This window comes from Kryptolebias marmoratus, linkage group LG17 (assembly GCF_001649575.2).
Source record: "Kryptolebias marmoratus isolate JLee-2015 linkage group LG17, ASM164957v2, whole genome shotgun sequence".
Classification (NCBI taxonomy): Eukaryota; Metazoa; Chordata; class Actinopteri; order Cyprinodontiformes; family Rivulidae; genus Kryptolebias; species Kryptolebias marmoratus.
In genome coordinates, this window is record NC_051446.1 from 5,362,685 (window position 1) to 5,376,013 (window position 13,329).

Below are 13,329 nucleotides of genomic sequence, written 5' to 3' on the forward strand. Positions count from 1 at the left end.
CAGGAAATAGTCATTAGATGTAAATCATTTATTTAACTTTTGGAGCAAACCCAATTTAAGATGGCAGCCACAGCTAAATCAACATTGGCTAACACAAAAATGGTGATAAATCAGTCAATTTTACAGATATCAAAGTAAAATCTGATGTAGTATTTGAGTGTCATTCCCAACACATACTCTGACTGTGACATGTGCAACATTGGATGAGCTTGCCCACAAATTTATTTTTGAGGTTGGACTAAACTGGCCATAACTTAATAACTTATCTTCTAAACCTAAGATTGTCTTATTCTAAAATTCTGGCAATGACAAGCAGCGGGCAATATGTATTCCTTGAAAGAATTCTTGGCCTTTAATTTAGAGATGTATCTGCTTTTATCTGAGTCTCATCTCCTTTGTAACACACAGCCCCCCAAATCTGATCTAAGTTAGGTTAACGTTCCCTCCACTGTTTTCACTAAAAATGGAGGAGAAAAAAAATCCCATAACGCAGATCTAAATGCTCATTGGTCCTCCCGCCTCGTGACGTTTCCGCCTCCGTGTTACCATTGGATAAAACCTCCGCCCATCTCCTTGACTGACAGCCGCGCAGGCGCAGACTCCTCCCAGTGGCAGCAGCCGCTATTTGAGTGTGGAGCAGCGGATTGTGGATCATAGAACCGGTTCAGTGTCGTCCATGGGAAGAAGGAGAGCCGCTGGTAGAGCGAGTCACGGTCTAGAGTGAAATCCGCAGCAGCACCATGCTCTCCAGGTCCAAAGCGTATCTGTGGATTACATTGTACCTTTATTTGTGCTGCCGTGTGGGCAGCGGGGGAGCACAGAATGCCAAGGATGGTAAGTTCGGAAAGTTTGGACTTTCCCGTCCGTCCCGGTCTAATTCTGGACACACGGTCCTCCTAAACGAATCGCCGTGCTTCTAAAACGAGTGGACTGCGTCCTGACTATTTGTTATTGTATTTATTTTTCGTCTGGTTATTTTTTCGAGCTGGACTGAAGTGTTGGAGCGGGGGGTGACAGCTCGGCTGCAGGGACCAGGGTTCCTCACAGTCCGGCTGCTCGCAGAGTGACCTCCTGCTGGCTTCTACACAGAGGAATTCACCTCAGAGTGTTCTGGTTGTTCCCTGCCTGTTCCCTGCCTGCTGCAGCCCGGACAGATACACAGTTTATCCCCTAACTAACCCGGTAATGTACGCTGATCGATCCGCAGAGCTGACCTCGTTTATCAGGACGCAGCTTCGGTTCGGAGGCGGTTTCCTCCAAAGTGGCCTCGGCTCTGAGAGTCCAGGGTTTACGGAAAACCCAGCGGATATGGAATCTGCTCCAGACGCTTCAACTGAGCAGAATAAAAAAAAAGGTTAAAGAAAACCTCAACAAAATCAGTTTCGGATTAATTTAAGGAAAATCCTGAGAGCGTAAAAAAGGCATCAGATCAGACCTGTAAAAGTCTGCGGTGTTGATAATAATAATAATAATAATAATAATAATAATAATAATAATAATAATAATAATAATCCTTCCGGGTTTCTCGATCCTCTCCGGTTTTTTCTCAGATTGTATTGCGTTTCTCTCTGCAGAAATAAAGACATGGAATTAAATAAGTTGGCGGTACCGTGGCGGGACACGATGACCCCCCCGGACAGGGATAGAGATGTGAGCTGCTGTCAGTAAGTGTCCCTGAGTGAGATTTAACCACTTGCCTCTTGGTTTCCTGTCACCAGTGATCCTGCTGGACTCCAAGGCGCAGCAGACAGAGCTGGAGTGGATCTCCTATCCTCCCAACGGGGTGAGTCTGCCGAGTCCCTGCCGAGTCCCTGCATGTGGAAACCTTCCTCAGTGGCTTTTCTTTTTTGCTCTGTCTGCTGCTTCTTTCTCAGCTCCTAACAGAAGCAGGGTGCAGGAGGCTGGTTTCTGCAGCTTTTTAACATTCACAGCATAAAGTGAAGCTCTAATCTGATTAAAACAAGCAGTGAAAACTTTTTAAATAAATAATGTGAGCTGATAAAGCAAACATAATGACTGTTTAAAGACGAAGTTCTGAAACCAGTCACTACCTTCTAAAGCTACTTCTGTTTCCATCAATCTCTTGACTCATTTATCCATTAATCTAATCCTGCACACAACTTATTTTACATTATTACTTTTTTATTTCTGTTTGATTTCTATTTTTTAACTCTGTGAACTTATTCTGCACATTTTGTTTTAAATTATTATTATATATAGTGAATGAATAACTAATTTTTCCTCCAAAAATCTAAATCAACAGTTTTCAAACGTAATGTATAAGATACAAATTTAAAGAGCCAACTCCTGCGTGGTGAATAAATAAACTGAAGAGCTGATTATTTAAAAATAAAAGGCCTGAATGAGCTGCAGCAAATTGGTGAGAAATCCTTCGTTTGCAAGAATTCAGTCCCATGATTTTATCTCCAGACACATCACAATTATTTCAAATGGAATAATGGAGGATAGAACATTATCAATGTTCTTTAACTTAACTACACGTTTTCATACCATGCTTATAAATTGTTTATTAATTGTATGTATTCTATAATAATTTGTTTAATTTAAATTATATTCATTTAGCCATTAACGCTTATTTAAATGTGTTTGAAACAGGCTTATAAACACAGACAAGTGACTTGTGTTCCCCCATTAAGTTTTTTTCCCCTCACCCATCCGGATGTTTCTCCTGTTACAACGGACAATAAAAGATCTTTGCTTTTGGCATTCGAGTTCAAACACTGCTGCTTAGAACAACAGAGGTGAAGAAGAGAACAGGATGAAGATGTGGTGGAGGCAGATCTCCGTGGGGGAACAAAAGCCCAGATTCTAGTCTAAAAGCTTCCTCAAAAAATTCTTCCCTTTAAAAAGCAGACAGACAAGCTGTATGGCTTCATAGAGAACAATTAGCAGCTTAAAGAAACTTTGGTTTTCCTGCATCGATCTGCTGCTGTTGAACGTGCAGAATGAACAAACCAGCCTTTTGTTGTCAGATAGCTTGAAGTACTCTCAACCTTTGAAAAACTTTTACATGTAGAACCGTCACAGCCGTGTATCTGATTTATCCGCCATGACAGTTTGAAACTGTAGCTCAAACAAAGCCGACAGGAGCTCAGCTCACAAACGCAGTGCATACTAATGGCATAAAGAAGAGCAGTTGTTTCAAGAGAAATGTTTAAGGAATAAGAAAACAAAAAAATACTGCTGGCTTTTCAATTTTGTGTTGGCTAAAAATATTGATGTTGACAGATTATCATAATAATCAATGGCATCAATTCTGTGGAATGTTGTTAAATTGTTCACAGTGTAATCACTGTCTCACTGGTACTCCTCCTGTGGATGAAGGTTTTCATAAAAGCATGTTGTCTGTTTTTAGTGGGAAGAGATCAGCGGCCTGGATGAAAACTACACCCCTATCCGTACGTACCAGGTCTGCCAAGTCATGGAGCCAAATCAGAACAACTGGCTGCGGACTAACTGGATAGAGAAGGGCGACGCTCGGAGAATTTTTGTGGAGCTGAAGTTCACCTTGAGGGATTGTAATAGCCTGCCCGGGGTGGTGGGCGCCTGCAAGGAAACCTTCAACCTCTACTACCAGGAGACGGACTCGGAGGTGGGCCGGGGCCTGAGGGAGGACCAGTATGTGAAAATCGATACGATTGCTGCAGATGAGAGCTTCACTCAGGGTGACCTGGGTGAGAGGAAGATGAAGCTGAACACCGAAGTGCGCATGATTGACTCTGTGACCCGGCGGGGCTTTTACCTGGCCTTCCAGGACGTCGGGGCGTGCATCGCTCTGGTCTCCGTCAAAGTCTACTACAAGAAGTGCTGGTCCATCATTGAGAACCTGGCCACATTCCCAGACACGACCACGGGCTCAGAGTTCTCCTCGCTGGTGGAGGTGGAGGGTATGTGTGTGAGCGACGCCGAGGAGGAGGCCGACAACTCTCCCAAGATGCACTGCAGCACTGATGGGGAATGGCTGGTGCCCATTGGGAAATGTATATGCAAAGCTGGATTTCATCAGAAAGGAGACGCTTGTGAACGTGAGTGCATGAGTTCATTTACTCTGTAAAAACGCGACACAGCAGGTGTTACTGTGTGCTGCTGCTGATCTGAATAACTAACCCAAGCAGGGTGACGAGAGTACGGCCGCTCACAGCGGAGTGTTAGGAAAAGGGATTAAAGCAGCACATCTGACAGCAGCAAAGTAGAACCATTGGATTTTGTGTTAATTGATTTATCACTTGACGCAGGAATTAAATAATAACTTGACATTAGCTCCTCAGCTCAATAAGTTGGTTTTCACTGACCTGAAGTCACCCCAATCACCAGCAGAACTCAGTCCACCTTCATCTGACTGAGGGAGTTCAGGAAACACGGTTCTGGTTCATGCCATAATACATGTCCTGTTTGTCTAAACTCTTCTGCCCCTCTGACCACACATGACATGACCCTGACTCATTTTTACACGATACTAACAGGAAAAGGTAATTTTAGCAGTTTAGTTCTCCAGTTTTTTTCCTATACAAAGACACTAATAAAACCAGAATGTCGGGCTGCTTGTACGAACTTGGTATTTAACAGAAAATAATAAACGTCTAATACAAATTGCTATAAAAGCAGAAAGTAGCGTTGTGTATCTATTGGTAATTACTAGTTACTGTTGTAAGAATGACAGGAAGTTATTTTAATAACAAAGAAAATAGTAGAAATTGCTTCTAATAAAATACTGCAACTTTAAAGCAATTTAAGTAAATAAAAATTGTAGCTTTTTATTTGAGTATATTAGGCTTTAAATAGCCTATAAGCTGTTTTGTTATATGTCCTCTCTTTTTAAGACATTAGGGAGCAGCCTAATGCTTTATTTATCTCTGAGTGAGCTACTCATTTTACACATTTTTTGGGTTGACATGTTTATCAATGAGGGTAATTTTCTTCTACAGAACCGTCTGCTCTTTTTCTTTTTGACACTTACATTAAAAAGAAAAAAAATGATTAAAATGGCACACTGCAGCATAAAAAATGTAGAACACACACATTTAAAAAAATATATATATTTTTAGAAATATGTATATATTTCTATATATGAAATTGTTTTGTTGTTTCGTCTGACTTACAGTAGTCAGGTAGATTTTATAGTTCTGTACAGATTGTATTCAGTCTCAGAGATGGTAAAAAAAGCCTCTTCCAGCTGTAAGGGTTGCAGACCTGTTTGTTTTCAGTGAGCTCCTAACTTGAACGATGGAAGCCATGGAAGATTTAATCGAGCCAGTTTAGGTCACAGAATAAAAGTGGTGTTCCTCGTCAGCCGAGGTTTTTCCTTTTCTTCTCTCAAGCAGCTCATATCAAACAGCAGTCAGTAATAAGTGAACGGAACGCACCTTTGAACAAATTAGCATCCCTGGCAGACAAGCTTTTATGTCACGCTGTCATCCATTAGAGACCCCTCTGAGGGAGGTGTGCTAATGAAATATATTAGGCCGTGTAATTTCGAGCAACACAGCCAGCCTCTAGTTGTGTTATGTCTCTAATGTTAGCAGGCGATCAGCGAGTCAGCCCCGTGGAGCCACTTTTTATTGCTCTTGTTGTTTTAATATGCATAGGATCCAGTTGTGCCCTTAGGTTTGAAAAAAAAAGGATTTATTTCCACAGGGAGACAGACAGCTTCAGCCACCTTTTCTTCCTGACAGAAATAATGAACGTGTTTGTGGGTCAGCTGAAGGAAGTAGCAGCAGTACTCGGAGTTTACCCGAGGATTCTTTAAAGCCACTTGGATCAAACTTCAGTCTTGACACTACACCTTTATAAGCTTTATCTCCACTGAGGCATGAGAGGCTTTTGTATTAGGGCCTACTTAATCTAAATAAAATGAGAATCACGGTGCACCATCAGCACTTCTGCGAGCAGCTTCACTGACACCAAATTGTCCATTCAGTAGTTTCCTCAAGAACAATTTAAAAGCTATTGAAAGTATTTCTATCAGCTGAACAGCGGAGCAGAAAGACCAAGTGTCTGTGACTGTAAAAACCATTCAACATGCTGTCTCCTGGATTTTAGACCAGTGGGTCTAACACCTGTAAGACTACATCTCTCATCTCAGATGATTGCTCTGTTTGAAGATATTTTTTTAGCACCCGTGAAACCCAGATTCTTCTACTTACACTTCAATACGCCTTATTGTTTTCACACAGCAGCTGGTTTTTGTTTCTGTCTGGCTTATTAAGAGTGCTGTCAGGGCATCAAAACATCTCAGGTTATTACAAAGGAAGTCCTGAATTATTGTTGAGCTTTAGAGAAGAAAGCTGATAAATGCTGGAATTTCAGGCAATAGCTGCACTGGTATGCTTCAAAACTTTTTCTTTTTAGAAATTTTGTAGTTCCTTTTTTTTTAATTTAAAAAATAAAATAATAATTAAAAAAATAGTTTTTCTGCTGTGAAGCAGAAAGTATTGTATACTGCTACCAAATGTCATAGCACACTGAGCTGCGTGTTTGCATGCATATTCACAAAATGGAGGATATTTTTTTAAACAGAATAATAATTAGAGAAATTGCATTTTCTTTGTAAAAAAAAAGGAGTTTGAATGCTGAGTGCTGAATCACTTTACTGAAATTTGTTGAAGAAGCTGAAATTGTGCTGGTAAAAATAAAACAAGCAGCAAATAAATTAGGATGAGCAGAGCCAAATTTGAAACATTTAAAACAGGTGCTCAAATGAGCTGAACAAAAGCTAAAAAGAGCTGAGCAACAGCAAAAGGCTAAAATGAGCCAAACATTATTAAAATAGTAGAACGAGCAGAACAGAAGCTAAAAATAAAAAAAAGCAAATAGTAGTTAAAAGCTAAATATCTAAAAGCTAGAATTAGCACAACCATTGCTAAAAGCTTTTTTTTAAGAATTGTAGTTAAGAGTAAAAATGAGCAAATTAGAAAAAAAAGAGAAAAAAAGCCTAAATTAACTAAATGTAGCTAAAAATTAAAATAATCAAAATTGTAGTGAAAAGCTAAAATTTGCAAAACAGTAGCTAAAAGAGAAAAAAAAATCAGAAAATCATATAAAATTATATTAATGTATAAAATTAATATTTTATATTATAAAATTATATAAAATGATCAGGACAGTAGCTGAAACCTAAAAGTAGCGTTGAGGAAAATAGAGAAAAATGGAACAAATACGCTGAAGCAGATTTCAGAGAACAGCGTATTTGAAGTAATTCAATCTTAAGGAATTTCTATAGGGGAAATGTTTGTAAATAAAGTTAAATAATTCCAAAAGTTATGAATACTAAAAGCACACTTTTGGTATTTGAATGAATAAAATAGTACAGAGTAAGCTGAAGTCATTTGACTGCAAAAACATACAAAAGAAACCTTAACCAGAACAACATTAGTGTGGATGCTGACTCAACATTCAGTGCTTCCTTACAAAAAGACATTTCTTGATTACAGACGCAGTCCCTTCATTTGTTGAAGCGTAGTCAAGTGGGGCTCTTTTAGACAGGCCCATTGCAGCCTGACCCGTTCTGTGACCATAACCTGGGGTCTGAGGTGTGGGTGCAGGTGAAGGAAACGCAGAGGCCCTTTTCACAACTTGTTGTGATCCACTCATTCATCACAGTCAGCAAAGAGGGACCCCTTGTCTGTCCCCTCCCCATGTGTCTTTAACTCTTTATGAGGCAGTAAATGTCACTCTTCTTCTGCGCCTGCTGTTTGTCCGTGGCCTCTGTGAGGGGAGTGTTGAAAAAGCCCAACTGAAGTGTCTTCGCAGCCTGTGAGAGCTTCATTTAGCGGAGAAGTGCGTGTTGTGAAAATAGCAGCCATTCATGCGCGGGTTCTGTTTAGCTCTGTCTGCTGGTTGCAGTGAAGCCATGAGTCGCTCAGACAGAGCGGGCCCCTGTGGGCATGGGTACACTGGCATCTTTGTTTCACTCGCTACCCAGAATGGATGTTGTCTGATTTTGACACATCACATCATTATGGTGCCTGAGAAATGATGAACGGTTGACCCCCAGCCTGAACAAGCAAGCGGCCTTCTAGCTGGTGGAAAACAGATAACCCAGGCAGTATCTCGTTACTCTCTGTGCATGCTAACAAGAGAATTAATGAGAGGCTACGGCATCCTGTAGATGCTGGCACCATCCATCTTAACTGTCAGGGAATTGGACAGAAGTTAGTTGGAGACTGATTGATGATTGAGCCCCCTGAGGGAAAGGGCCAAGCTCTGTCTGACTGCAACAGCTAACATGTATGGAAGTCAAGCAGCCGGGCCAAGCTCCAGGCCCGGAGAAAAACCTCCGTTTAGCATTTCAAATGAAGCCAGGGAGCCAGGAGTTGGGAGGTCCTCATATGTCGTGATGTTCCTCTGATTGATAAGGTGTGTCTTCTTCTGCTCCTCCCGAGCTTCATTATGCAAATGATAGGTGCGTGCCGAGTCCACAGGAGACCCAAATGGATCTACATCAGTCAAGGATTGAAATAAATTGGTGATGGATGGGATCTCATCTTGTCACTTGATGTGAGGAGTAGCATTCTTCCACAGCCCGGGGCTTTTCCTGCGTGTTGTACGGGCCTGGCAGGTAGCAGTCAAACACACAGATGGACTATTCTTCACTCAGGATGCTGCTCCCAACACAACTGTCAGGGTCTTCAAATCGATCACTTGTGGGTGGAGTCAAAAGATTAGCCAGAGAGAAACAACACTGCTTCCTCAGAACTGATTGATGACAACAGAATCTTAGTTATTTATTGTAGGAAATACCGACAATCCACTGCTTCTATCCAGGGGTGCATAGATACAACATTTTTTTAAACTCAGTAAAAGTACTTATACATTTGAGTACTTGCCAATACTGAGTATTAATATAGGTACACTTTGAAATCCTCTCTCCACACAGCTTCTTCTTCTGGTGGGGTTTATTTGTGGTCAGGAACAACTTTATGGTGCGTTATCTCCACCAACTAGTAAGGAGTGTAGGACTATTTTTCTTTTGATTCATTTACCGACATATTTAATAATTTTGATTAATTTAAATGGCTAATTTTTCATCAAAAATCATAACTAGATATTTCATTTTATTTTTAACCAAATATTTGGCATTTACAGTTTACCACAAAATACAGTGCAAACAAAGACATCCAGAATTTCCTCACAAAACACAGGTTTAAAGACCCAAATCCATGAAATAAAAAGTCTGAATGTTCACTATGTTGTAAAGATGCTGTTTGTAAGACCTGCAGCAAACTGTGGTGAAATCAAATCCTTCATTTGTAGGAATTCAGTCCCATGATTTTACCTTCAGAAAGAGAAAGAAAACAAATACAACTCTGGAAAAGAAAATAATGAAGACTAGAACTCTGTTCTTTTAACGTTTGCTTTTCATATCGTGTTTGAATTGTATTTATCAATTTACCAATATCTACACAATTAAAACATCATAGATGTTGTGTTGAGTCATGTTTTCTTGTTTAAATCAGTTTCACCACCAAAGTGAACTAGATTTACAGCCATCAGGATGTTTCTTGTGCTACACCAAACAAAAGAGACAAGAAGAGATAAAGATCTTAGAATGTTATTACCTAAAACAACAGAAGTTTAAAAGAAAGTGCAGTGAAGCTGGTGGGGGGAACAGATCCTGGGGTAACACATCGGTTAGAAACAGCATTAATTAATGAAACATAAGCCCAGATTCTAGTCACCAACATTTATTCTCTTGAAACTGTAGCATACAACCTGTTTAACTTTATGTAGTTCATTTAAAAAACTTGTTTCTGGCGGCTTATCAGCAGCTCTGAATGCCTCCTTCTCAGATGAGCAAACAGAACAACCTTTTATTGTCAGCTAGCTTGAAGTACTCCCATACTTTAGAGCTCTATAACTCTTTCTGTTGGACACTGTCACAGACGTGAACTCTGCTTTATACACCGTGATGGTTTGTAGCTGTAGCTCAGAGACTGTCTGACATACGCACTGCAAAGTCATGTGCAGAAAAACAGTTGGTTTTTTCAGTTTAAATGTTTCAGAAATTAAGAGATAAAGTCAAAATAATACATGTTGACTAAAAATACTGCAGTTGAAAGACTTGACTTATGACTATGCTAAAAAAACGGGTCAGTCCTAAAGGAATGTGGATCAGGACAGCCAGAAAAACTATCTTCACATGGCTGACATTGCTCCTCCTCCACCAGCTGTTGAATAACAGACATTTTAAAGGTTCTAACCACAAACACTTTTACTTTATTTAACTCTCTTTAGTTGCTGTATGAAGTACATCAAACCTGTTACTGATTCTGTACTCAGAATCATTGCAAAAAGATGTTATTTTTGCTGTTTGTAGATAGAAAATACAAAAAAGGATTCCTGTATGGAGTCTCTGCAGGAACGGGAACAATTGAAGGTCAGCTTAGAAAGAAGGAGACAACACTACTTTTCATCTAAACTCATGCTGCTGAAAATAGATTCTTGTCCTGACCACATTACGGTGTTTCTGTGGAGTTCCTTTGCTCTAATACCTTCTCATTAGTAGACTAAACCACAGCTACTTCCTCAGAGGAAGAGACAGCAGAATGGTTGAAATTGTGGTTTGGCGAGCGCTGATAAAAAGTATTTATTTTACTTTGACGTCCAGCACCCCCTTTTTAAATATACACTTGTGAATGGGGACTAAAAGCAAGAAAATTATGTTTCCTGGGATCTGCGTGCTTGAGTTGGTGCCAGCGGTGCTTTCTGTGGAATCTGGCTGCCCTGTCAACACATCAAATTAAATACAAATGCCTCATTTTACATTGAAAACCTTTCAGTCTTAGGCTTTGGCTCTTAGTAAATATTATTCTCCAAGAAACATGTGGTAAAGAAACAAAATGCCTGTCATATGGCAGAGGGATAAAGATGGATCTGAAGATTGAAGATTAGGCCTAAAGAAGTGTATGAGGCTTTAGATCAGTGGATTGGGCCTGAACCTGACAGGAAAACAGTCAATTCAAACCAAGTTAGCTTTATTCACATCCAGAAGAAAACCTTCTTAACAATAATAAAAAACTAATAATAAAGGACTAGCTTTTTTATGATCGCATCCTGGCCTGGGGCCTTTCTGGGTGGAGTTTGCATGTTCTCCCTGTGTGCACGTGGGTTTACTCCGGGTACTCCGGTTTCCTCCCACAAACCAAAAACATGCATGTTAGGTTAATTGGTGACTCTTAAATTGTCCCTAGGTGTGAGTGAGAGTATGAATGGTTCTTTGTCTCTATGTGTCCCTGCGATGGACTTGCGACCTGTCCAGGGTGTCCCCCGCCTCTCGAACAGTGACTGCTGGGGAAAGGCACCAGCTCCCCGCCACCCAGAATGGAGAAGCGGGTAAAGAAAATGGATGGATGGGATGGATAGCATTTTTATGAAACAATTCATCTTCCCTGCTGAGATCAAACTGAGATCATTTTATGTTGGGGATTGACAAAGTTAATTGACAGACAAAATTTAAAATAAAGTTGTCCAGTTTGAATCAATTTATTTATAATTCTTAAGTAAATGTTCCTGTTGCACACAACATTGCTTCTCTGTTTTTCTTTGTAAAGTAACATTGAGATCTTGAAAAGCGGATGTTAGTAATATTTAGCTGGTTATTAGCCTTCTTAGCAAGCCTGCAGTTTGCTGTATATTTCACCTGCTAACATGCTAACTCTTATAGCTTGTTGCAAATGTTTGTTTCAATACAGCATAGCTTAAAAAGAAAAATGGGTGTTACTCCTCTGCTTGACAAGCTATGACTGACTGGTTTACCCGCTCAATAAACTGTACAACCTACCAACAATGTATTTTTTAACAAGCATCAAATATTAGGAGAATTTCCCCCTTGGTTAATGTACACATCTGAATGACAGCTTGGAGCAACAAATCTGGTCACCAAGGGGGGGAATAAAACCGGCTCATGTCTACTGGGGGGTGTTTAATGCATAGGGGACAAGTCTATTTTAAATCTAGTTGAACACTCAGAGATGAGGTCCTGGAATCTGACCCGCCTGTCCAAATCTGAGCCCAATAGTTGCATCACATTAATGGAGAGAATCCAAGTAAACATTCCTTCTCCTCACACCAACAAAACCATATGCTCAGCTATACTTTCAGAGTATGAAGGAGAGACCTCTGTGACTCCATGTCAGAAGGCGTTATGTCCAGAGGTTCACATGTGGCTTTTCATGAGGTCCACATGACTGCAGACAGGCGCAGGAACACAATGGAGGCCTGCCTGTTGTGTTTGGTAACATGAGCACACCGGCTGACAGGACAGTGTCAAGAAGAAGATGGATGATCGCAGCAGCTGACCCCTGATCGCCAGAGGAGTCACCTCTATGCACCCCTCCCCCGCTGCATGACAAAAGCGCCCTCCCTGTGGTGCAGTGGCTCTCATCTCAACTCGCACTAACAGGTTCAGACATCTCCATCGATCCCTGCTTTCAGAGCTTTAGTGGTTCTGAGCTTTAGCCCGTTTTAGCTCCAAACGGTGGCACACATGTCTGTTTGTGTAACCACCGGCCTGCTGGCTGCTGCAGAAGGATGTGATCAGACAGGCCAACTCTATGTCAGAAGACAAAGACTCTGGTGTTCTGTGTTGTGTCCTTGTGACATGAAGGTGAAAGTGATATGTGGCGGGGCCCGGGGTCCCGCCACTTTTAAACGCAGGTGGGGGGGTGGGTGCCGTGTTGTCAGTTGAGCTGTTCCTCTGGGAGGTCTCAGACCCCTGGCTCTGGGCTTCAATCTTCCTTTAAGAGGAAAATCAATAACTTATTACATAACTGCACAGTTTTCTTCCCTGTGCACATTCAGAGGAAGAAGCAGGATTTAAGAAATGGGTTTTGGATGGCCTTGTTGCAAAATCTTTTTTGTTGTTTTTACAGAGATAAATTGTTTTCTTTAGTATTTATTAATGAGCATGTTGAGGACAACTGTGGTAAAAGGTGGAGGCCAATGATGATGTTTTTGCTAAAAATGATTATGAGTCAGCCAAATTTACACATGTTGTCTTAAAGTTTGGAGTGATAGTAGCTGACAGTCATTCACAACACAGACCCTGTGTGCTGACAGATCATGAAAGATCACTTAAGATAACACATGAGACTGTGCATGATACTATTTTCAAGATTTTACCAAAATGATCGTCATTATTTCTCTGCACAAGATGATGTTAGTCTAAAACTCTGACATTAAAAGCAGCGGTGGTTAGACAATCCTTTAAGGAATCCGAGGGTCTGGATTTGAAATAGAAATAGCATTAATGCTGTTTTGGTCAAATACTAACAATAACTACAGGGTTTCCCCCAGAAAAGAGGCTAAGCC

General features: G+C 40.6%; 1 protein-coding gene across 2 annotated transcripts in view; it reads left to right on the top strand.

Annotated features, from left to right (window-relative positions):
- Window positions 1–695: 695 nt before the first annotated feature.
- epha7 (eph receptor A7) overlaps window positions 696–13,329 on the top strand; it is a 172,725-nt gene continuing 160,091 nt past the window's right edge. For both annotated transcript variants that reach the window (XM_017432779.3, XM_037980608.1), the window contains exons 1-3: window positions 696–834; window positions 1,719–1,783; window positions 3,377–4,046. In XM_017432779.3, the coding sequence (XP_017288268.1) occupies window positions 741–834; window positions 1,719–1,783; window positions 3,377–4,046 (829 nt within the window). In that variant the 5' untranslated portion in view covers window positions 696–740. The remainder of the gene's footprint in view (window positions 835–1,718; window positions 1,784–3,376; window positions 4,047–13,329) is intronic.